Source organism: Pungitius pungitius, chromosome 21 (genome assembly GCF_949316345.1).
Source record: "Pungitius pungitius chromosome 21, fPunPun2.1, whole genome shotgun sequence".
NCBI lineage: Eukaryota > Metazoa > Chordata > Actinopteri > Perciformes > Gasterosteidae > Pungitius > Pungitius pungitius.
This window is the reverse complement of record NC_084920.1, coordinates 1,598,457-1,606,930: the sequence shown is the minus strand read 5'-3', so window position 1 is coordinate 1,606,930 and position 8,474 is coordinate 1,598,457. Positions and strand designations below refer to the sequence as shown.

General features: G+C 53.8%; 2 protein-coding genes across 2 annotated transcripts; both read left to right on the top strand.

The window, feature by feature from the left end:
• The first annotated feature begins 148 nt into the window (after window positions 1-148).
• Window positions 149-4,580, top strand: tut1 (terminal uridylyl transferase 1, U6 snRNA-specific). The gene is made up of 10 exons (XM_037464696.2): window positions 149-334; window positions 591-781; window positions 865-1,068; window positions 1,259-1,373; window positions 1,499-1,626; window positions 1,717-1,943; window positions 2,043-2,152; window positions 2,728-2,850; window positions 2,993-3,085; window positions 3,175-4,580. Exons 1-10 carry the CDS (start codon window positions 259-261, stop codon window positions 4,269-4,271), a joined length of 2,364 nt encoding a protein of 787 aa, XP_037320593.2. The 5' UTR covers window positions 149-258; the 3' UTR covers window positions 4,272-4,580.
• A 2,203-nt stretch (window positions 4,581-6,783) lies between these two features.
• LOC119212750 (peptide Y) lies at window positions 6,784-8,346 on the top strand. The gene is made up of 4 exons (XM_037463479.2): window positions 6,784-6,861; window positions 6,937-7,121; window positions 7,824-7,904; window positions 8,109-8,346. The coding sequence occupies exons 2-4, from the start codon at window positions 6,937-6,939 to the stop codon at window positions 8,131-8,133; spliced, it is 291 nt and encodes a 96-aa protein (XP_037319376.2). The 5' UTR covers window positions 6,784-6,861; the 3' UTR covers window positions 8,134-8,346.
• Window positions 8,347-8,474: the final 128 nt, after the last annotated feature.

Sequence of the window (8,474 nt, the reverse complement as noted above, 5' to 3'; positions counted from 1 at the left end):
GGGCATTTCAAAATAAAGCATTTGAGACCTCTTTCTTTAGATTTTAAGTTCTTGATAAACGTCATCCAGAAAAGATCCAGGAACAGACGCCGTAATTTCCATTTAACGGAACGTTGTGAATAAGTTTAGTTCCACCCGGACCGATGATGGCGACGCACAGGAACCAACGCGCAGTGGTCGTTGGAGGGAGATTTGACTGTGAGGCGCATGAAGAGCGGACGACTTTAGTGGTTTGATTTGATTACTTCTCCCGACGTTATGGAAGCAGACAGCGACATAAAAACGACCCCGAGGGGGTTTCACTGTGGCCTGTGCAACGTCAACTTACCGAACCGTAAGTACCGGGGAGCTAACGTTAGCCACACATGACGTCACATTCCAACCTTACTTTACTGTTCCACGCGCCCCCTTGATCACTCTTAGTTTACCCCAAATACCACACTCTGCTAATGTCAAACCATCATTAAAGTGCGTGCAACGCGATTTACTTCCCTCCGTGATTTGTTTTTAGTTCCTTTTTTTTAAATTTGATTTTCTCCACATCGTGACGCTTTTTATATTTGAACCCCCCCCCCCCCCCCCCCCCGCAGAGTCCAGTGTGGATCAGCATGTCAAGGGACGCAAACACCGGACGCTGCACGCCGTGCGATCCACCCGGAAGACCCAGGAGCGGCACAGCGTGTTCGTCAGCGGCATCACGCCCCTCGTGTCCCAGAGCGACGTGGCCCAGTACTTCACGCAGTTCGGGCCCGTCTCAGATGTCGTCATGGACAAAGACAAGGTCCGTCAGGCACGTAATGGTGCAGGTCATTTGCAGCGTAAGGAAGGTGACTGACCCCCCCCCCCTCCCCACATCTCTCACAGGGTGTGTACGCCATCGTGCAGTTTGCAGAGACCGACAGCTTGCAGGCCACGCTGTCCCGTGTGGAGCATCAGCTGGGGGGCTTGAAGCTGCGCGTCAAACCCCGCGAGCAGAAGGATTTCAAGTTGATCCCCAAGAAGAACGCGTCTCAGAACCTGCAGCAAGCTCTGGAGCGTCTCAAACCGCAGCTGTGCCAGTTGGTGTCTGTAAGCAAAATAAAACCCGGCGTATGGCATCGCAGGTGTAAAGAGTCTTTAGAAGGAGGGGGTGTGTGTGAAAACAGGTTGGAACTGCATTAGAATATTTGGGGAGCTGAAGTGAGAAAGTGTAATGTAAGATATTCTAATGTGCATATTTCCTTTGGATGTTCTGTAGCTGTGGTCCTTTGTCTTCAAGGTGAACGCACAGATGCAGTACGTGGTGGAGCGCTTCCAGCTGGGGGACAACGAAAAGAAGGCCCGAGGCTTGCTGGTTCAACTCCTGCAGGAGGTTTTTGTGGAGTTTTTTCCAGGTGATCTTTTGTAAACACGCACACAGGGGGGGGGGGGAAGTCAGTTTGGGAACACGGTGACATTTGTGTGAACTATTTATTCTTCTTTCTCTCCCTTTTCATGTTTGGTGTCGGGTGGCTTACAGACAGCCAGATTCAGCCGTTTGGTTCCTCCGTGAACACGTTGGGCGTGCATTCCTGCGACCTGGACCTCTTCCTGGACCTGGACAACACCAAGGTGTTCCAGGCCCGAGCCAAGTCCACCGCCGAACAGGTCTGGCCTCCTCACATCTAATTTCGCCACGTGACGTCACGCGAGAGCCTGTACGTGTGAAATGAACGCGGAGTGACCCTTTTGCTGCAGGCGGGGGAGGGCACGTCGGACGATGGCCGCTCCGAGGACTCCATCCTGTCGGACATCGACCTGTCCACCGCCTCCCCGGCCGAGGTCCTGGACCTCGTGGCGGCGATCCTCCGGCGCTGTGTTCCCAGCGCGCACAAAGTGACCGTGGTGAGCGGCGCCCGCCTCCCCGTGGTCAAGTTCCATCACCAGCAGCTCAACCTGCAGGGGGACATCACCATCAACAACAGGTCCTTCCACCACGTTTTTAAAGCGCTCTACGACTAAAAAAAACATTGAGAAATGTGTGCGATCTGGATTTTGCTTTTGTCCCCCGCCTGCATCACCAGACTGGCTGTCAGAAACACCCGCTTCCTGCAGCTGTGTTCGGGGATGGAGGAGAGGCTGAGACCTCTGGCGTACACCATCCGCTACTGGGCCAAGCAGAAGCAGCTGGCTGGTGAGCGCGACCATGCAATGGTTGTTCCAGTAGATTCGTTTTTTTTTTTTCTGTATCGTGTCATTTACGTGTCTGGCCAGCAGAGGTCAGTAGAGCTCTACCTGCCTCACGATCTGAACACACAGATCTGCGGCGCTTTGTTAAAGAAGCTGCGGTTTAACGACTGGCTCAATCGCGCATGTTTGTGTCGTAATGGAACAGAAGAGTCCCCTGATGCAGAATCAAAACGTCTCTCACACACTAATTACCTTTTTACTCTCGCGGCACATCGTCTTTATTCCCTTTGATGAGCCACAGCATTCAACCGGGCGACTGTGGGGAGTCATTAGCGGAACACGAAGGGACACGAGAGGCTGCAGGGATCCACGGCAGAGATCTGTGCCAAAAAGTCATCTTAAGTCAGAAGTTGGCTTCTGATCAACAGATTCTGTTTGCTGGTTTTTCATGATTCTCATTGTTTGACATGAGGGATGAATTAATGCATCTTTGCAGCGCTGTGTTGATACTGTTGATACACACGTACACCAATTAGGTTTCATCCTTTTCGACCGTGACACCTGAGTTTTGTTGTGTAGGAAACCCCAGCGGCGCCGGCCCCCTGCTGAACAACTACGCCCTGACGCTGCTGATCGTCTTCTTCCTGCAGAGCTGCGAGCCCCCGGTGCTGCCCACGGTGGACCGGCTCAAAGACTTGGCCTGTGAGTGCTGCTCGGTACCGGACAAAGCCCGGCGAGATTCTGCCTTTCAGTTCTGCCTTTGGTGTTTTTTTACATGATAATTAAACTGCAATTTTGGAAACAAATAGTTTATTTCTAACCGTTGTGTTGATCTTTTTTGAAGGTGAGGAGGAGGAGTGTGTGATCGACGGCTGGGACTGCACCTTCCCCAGTCAGCCGATCGCTGTGCCCCCCAGCGCGAATACCCAGGACCTCAGTGAGTCAGAACAATATGAAAGAAAAAGAAAAAGTGTGTTCGTCCTCTGCACAAAACGACGCAGCGTAACTCGTCTCTGCTCCTCCCAGGCTCGCTGCTCTTCGGCTTCTTCACCTTCTACGCCACGTTCGACTTCGCCGGGAGCGTCGTGTCCCTCAGGCAGGGGCGCGCCCTCCCCATCACCGACTTCCTCGGCCAGGGGGAAAAACCCACCAAGCCCCACGGCCCCAAGCTGGGCCCCGTAAACGTCCTGGACCCCTTCGACCTCTCCCACAACGTGGCGGGGAACCTGAGCGAGCGCTCTCAGCGCAGCTTCCAGAAGGAGTGCCAGGAGGCCCACAAGTACTGCCGCAGCCTGCAGTACCAGCGCAAGTCGGCCAAGGGGAAATCCTGGGGGCTGGTGCGCCTGTTCACCCCCCGCGGGGAGGCGCCGCCGCCGTCCAGGCCGGAGCAGCTGACCATCAGCATCCCCTTCAAGCCGGCGTCGCTGCCCGAGGCGCTGCGCGGCCGGCTGCACGAGGCGGGGGGGGGCGGCTTCCGGCTGCCGTGGTTCCGGGAGGTCTGCGCCGCCGTGGAGGCGGTCCTCGGGGGCGTCCTCGGGTGCCGCCTCGCCCGCCCCGCGGGCGCCGCCTTCGGCGCGGAGTCGCTCGCCGACGCGGAGGCCGGCACCGCGTCCCCCGACGCGTCGCTGAACGACAGCTGCGACAGCGTCGGGTCCCTCAATGAAGGCGGGGCCGTGGCCGGCGCCAAGAGGCCGCTGGACGACGACGACGGCGGCGCCGCCGAGTCGCCTCGGGGCAAAAGGCCCCGGCTGGCGAGACGGGCCAAGCCAGAGCCGGCGCATTGGGTCTGCGTGCAGAGGCACGCGGTGTGGGCCGGGCGCAGGAGGGTGCGGCGGGAGCTGGTCAAGGACACGGACTCGAGGCCGGAGGGCAGCTGCACGGAGCTGGAGACGGAGGTCACCGCTCGCATCGCGGAGAAGGAGCCGGAGCTCCGGGGGCCGCTGGAGGTCAAGGTTCAGCCCCAGGTGATTGGCGGCACGGAGAGCACCAAGGCGGTGCTCCGGTTGGAGCCCGTCAGCGACGCGGCGGGGGTTTTCCATGACTTCTTTCACTTCCTGGAAGCCTTCTTGCCCAAGATGGTGGAGACGTTGCTGGAGAACAAAGCTTCGGCTTCGGCTGTGTGAACGTTGAGCTTCTTTCTGAATGTCTTTTGAACATTTAAAGTGAGCGAGCATTAACGTGTCTTTATGTTGATTACGTTTGAAAATGTGGGCTTTGACAGAATCTGACGTTTATGTGAATACTTTTAATATTTTAGTTTCAGAATGTTGTTAATAAGCCCCGGTGTTGTGTTTGACGATTTACTACTAAAGCGTAAAGTAAAAAAAAAAAACAATGTTCTTAAATGACGAAACTTTAAATGGCAGACATTTGATGTACACAGCGAATTAAAAGAAGTCTCCAGAACACCGGCCCGTTCTCCTCATGGTTCTTTATTCCAAGAAGGACCGTTAATGGCCGTGCAGCTTTTATCCCGTCAGGTCTTTGCTCGTATGCTGGAGACAGGTGAGAGTAATTACTCAGGCAGGCAGAGCGCTTCATTATAGCAGGACCTGGTGGGGGGGGGCGGCACACAGAGCCCCCACGGGCTGATTAACATCACTCATGCAGATGGCCAGACTCTGGAGATGAAGACCTTCTGAGATGTCTTAACCACACTCTGGTTTATTTTAGTGCTGGGGGGTCTGTAGAATGAAAAGCATTGAGATGGATGATAAGAGGACTGGAAGCTGTTATTAAACTATTATCAGAAACCATTGCGTCAGGAATCCAGATCCTCATCAGATCCGATCGGAGGCACATCCAGATCCTTGATGTTGGGTGAATAATTTAACCAGTACCACCCTGTTTAATTCTTTTGAGGTTCGGGTCCAATAACACACTCTGCTTCTCCAATGTCCCCGGCCTTTGTTTTGTCTGAGGTGCGTTTGATATATGCCCCCCCCTCTCTCACACAGACTAAGCAGGGACCCGAGGGATTGAGGGCGTTTCTTTGCTGCTGCCCTTAACAAATCTTTCCCTTTCCATCATCATTTCATTGTTCTTCAGTTTCCCTTCGCGCAGGAAGCGACCAGCAGTGAAACCACGACGAGCCGACGACGCCACGCGAGCAGACGGGACCTCTGACCTGCGCCGCCGCCGCCGATCCTCTTCACCTTCAGTGTGCTATCGTGTGCGATCACATGGTCCTGCGTCAGGGTCCTGTGGTCGTGGGCAGCACATCGTGTGCCCTGAGCTTGTGCAAACAGACGTGCCTGAAAAGCACTCTGCTCATATTAGCGGCTTCCCCCGAGTCTGGAGATAAGGCGCCCCGACGTCTCCTCGGTGGAAGAAGTTCAGGTCGCGTTGGACTCCACAAACACTTCATCCAGCCGGAGGTCGTTGGCGTGGAAGCAGCTTCCCCTTATCGTCCCGGTGTTCACCGACGCGCCGCAGGAAGCCGCTGAGCTGCTCCTGTGCTCATTGTTGTTTCTTGCCGTTGACTTTTACGGCCCGTGGAGGTGGATTACTGGAGCAGAATTAACTAAATGGTCCGAATGGCCGCCGGTAGCTGCTGGAAACAGGAAACATTAGTTCTCTTGACTGGGAGATAATGTCGTCATTACTTAATCGCTTTGGTTTAATCTCCTTTTTTGCCCAACTCACCCAGATTGTTTAAACTGAGCATTTTGGCCTCGATTTGGTGTCAAAACAGCGGCACAATAATTGTCCCCTCAAATATCAGTTTGAATTACGGTCCAATAGTTGTGTCGCGGCACCATCCTCTCACGGCCTTTATGACCGGGTCATATACACTTTGGACGTTTATGGTCCACGGCGGCCGCCAGCGGAGATTGATGCTTAAATCAAGTTGTGTTTTTGACACGGGTTTAGGGGCCCACGGAGGAGGCCCATAAACAACACGCCAGAGGCAACCGGGACGCTCCCTTTGGCTCAAACACTCATCCGTGTGTGTGTGTGTGTGTGCAAACGGGCCGGAACCCTCCTCCTCCTCCTCCTCCTCCTCCTCCTCACCAGGCTGCACAGCAGACCATGAAAAGATCCAAGATCAACAGGAGCCACTGCAGCGGTCATAAATGGGGCCGATTACACTGGAGAGACCTGAAAGGTATTTGTGTGCAGCATCATCAGCTCACGTCCATCGTGGATGCATTCATCCATGGACTTTTAGTTGTAAATGAGCACTTATCTATATATATATATACACACATGTATGTATAAATATATTTTGGGTGGGTGATGAATGATTGAGGCCCCCGTGCACCGCGAGAAACTCAACCTGATTAATAGGAGGACATCAACTTTACGGTGGCATATAAAAAAAAACCCATTAAACTAAAGGGCACAGAGGTTGACTTGCACATGTGGAGGCCTGCAGGGTTGGAACCAACGATCGCAGATTTAAACGTCCCTGCATGGATGATGTGCTTGAGGAGGATGGAAGTGGGAAGTTGTTCCCAGAACCGTTAACTGGCCCACAAATCTCAAGCTTCACCCAAAAGCCAAATATTCAAAACGAATGGGAGCCTTTTTCAAACTTTCCACTGTGGACGAGCTGGCCGAGAGAGAGGGGGAGGGGGTCTGGGGGGGTGTGGTTAAGTGTCCCTCGGCGTGCGCGTCAGGTACCATCCCGCTCTATAAAACCCTGAGGACCGAGGAGAGGAGACCAGACGAGACGAGGACGACCTCCCATCACGAGACAACTCTTAAAGCGTAAGCTCCTCTTTTTGAGCCCTTCACGCTCCTTGAATCTCTCACAGCGTCCCACTGTGAACTTCTCCTCCTCAGATGACCACCATGAGATCCTGGACGACGCTGGCGGCGCTCGCCGTCTGCGTGCTGGTGTGCTGGAGCGGCTTCGCGGACGCCTACCCTCCCCAGCCGGAGAACCCGGGGAGCCACGCCTCACCGGAGGACTGGGCCCGATACCACGCCGCCGTCAGGCACTACGTCAACCTCATCACCAGGCAGAGGTGAGCTTGTCCTCCTCCTCCTCCTCCTCCTCCTCGCTCGGGTCTGCAGAGGTCGTCACGTGGACGCATTGCTGTGCCCGTTATGAGATGCAATGGGCCAGAGGAAGAGGAGGAGGAGCCTTCCTCAGAAGAGAGTTCACAGCATAGGGTTCATACCTGTAGGGAGGAGACTGGAAAATCCTCTTTATTTACCTAAAAGGTAAAAAAAAAAATCAAGACTTCTGATGGCAGAATGTTTGATACTTAAATGGTTCTTTAAATGTTTCAGTTCGTTCACCTGATATCCTGTTATTAAGTAGAAGGACCCTGCTGTGCTTAGTTAGTATCATGCATTAGCTCTGCTGCTCCCTCATGGGGGGGGGGGGGGGGGGTGCAGTGTGCCTGTAATTAAAGAGACTGAATGACGGCAGGTTTTGTTCTTTAGTGCATCGATTTGAGTAAAGACGCTTCAAAGTTCCTGCTGTGAACTTGAAAATTCTCTTTCTTTGTGATAATTGCCAAATTGATTTGTGATTGGACCACGGAGATTAAGTAGGGAGAAACTGTTCCACTGAAGAAACTAACTGGTTGACATTCATGGGAAAAGCTGGGGGGGGGGTCCCAGTGGAGCCGCTGCTACTGGGAGGCAGAGAGGAGCCTCTCGTCCCAGACAATCGGCCAAAGAACGTTAAGCTGCAGGTGTTTCTGTCGACTTGTCTCCAGGTACGGGAAGAGGTCGACCCCCGAGCAGGCCGCGGCGTGGATGCTGTTCGGCGCCGATTCGAGCCAAGACGCTGAGCCCCGGTGAGAGAACCGGGGGGGGGGGGGGGGGGGTTTGGGGCTGATGTAGAAAACACGGTGCCTGATTCTAATCCCCATACAACACGTCACAGAGGAAACGCCGCTCTGCCAATATTAGTCCAGCTCATCGTTTACAGCCTCACTGATCAGGATGCGGCAGTTGTGATGCTCACTTAACCACAACCTGCACGTTCTCCCTCCTCCCAGCTCCGACTACAGCGATCAGTGGTAAATGAGCCCGTGGACCCTCCCCGGACCCTTCGATTAACCGACGATCCCAAAAACGGGTTCCTCAACCTGCACTGGACGTTGTGACTTAATTGTGTAATGTGCATGCAAATTTCTACCCCTTATCTATTTCTTATTTGGCTGTAAATGTAAATACTTTGTATCAAAATCACTTTACAATAAAAGAATTCAAAGGGAATAAAAGTATTAAAACAGACAAATGCCTTGGAGTGATTTTTTTTCTCCCAGCTGTAGTTCCCACCGACGCCACTGGAGGCCGCTGCGTCACCGGGAGACGCTCGTTTTTCACGCGGTGGCTCTTTTCTTGCTGCTCTCGTGCGGCAG

What these genes read in the sequence shown, in the direction of transcription:
- tut1 (XM_037464696.2), top strand. Translation starts at nt 259, where the DNA reads ATGGAAGCAGACAGCGACATAAAAACGACCCCGAGGGGGTTTCACTGT. An exon ending in AGCTGTGCCAGTTGGTGTCT is followed by an intron (nt 1,069 to 1,258) that starts GTAAGCAAAATA and finishes TTTGTCTTCAAG; the next exon opens with GTGAACGCACAGATGCAGTA. An exon ending in CCAAGTCCACCGCCGAACAG is followed by an intron (nt 1,627 to 1,716) that starts GTCTGGCCTCCT and finishes CTTTTGCTGCAG; the next exon opens with GCGGGGGAGGGCACGTCGGA.
- LOC119212750 (XM_037463479.2), top strand. Translation starts at nt 6,937, where the DNA reads ATGACCACCATGAGATCCTGGACGACGCTGGCGGCGCTCGCCGTCTGC. An exon ending in AACCTCATCACCAGGCAGAG is followed by an intron (nt 7,122 to 7,823) that starts GTGAGCTTGTCC and finishes ACTTGTCTCCAG; the next exon opens with GTACGGGAAGAGGTCGACCC. An exon ending in AGCCAAGACGCTGAGCCCCG is followed by an intron (nt 7,905 to 8,108) that starts GTGAGAGAACCG and finishes CCCTCCTCCCAG; the next exon opens with CTCCGACTACAGCGATCAGT.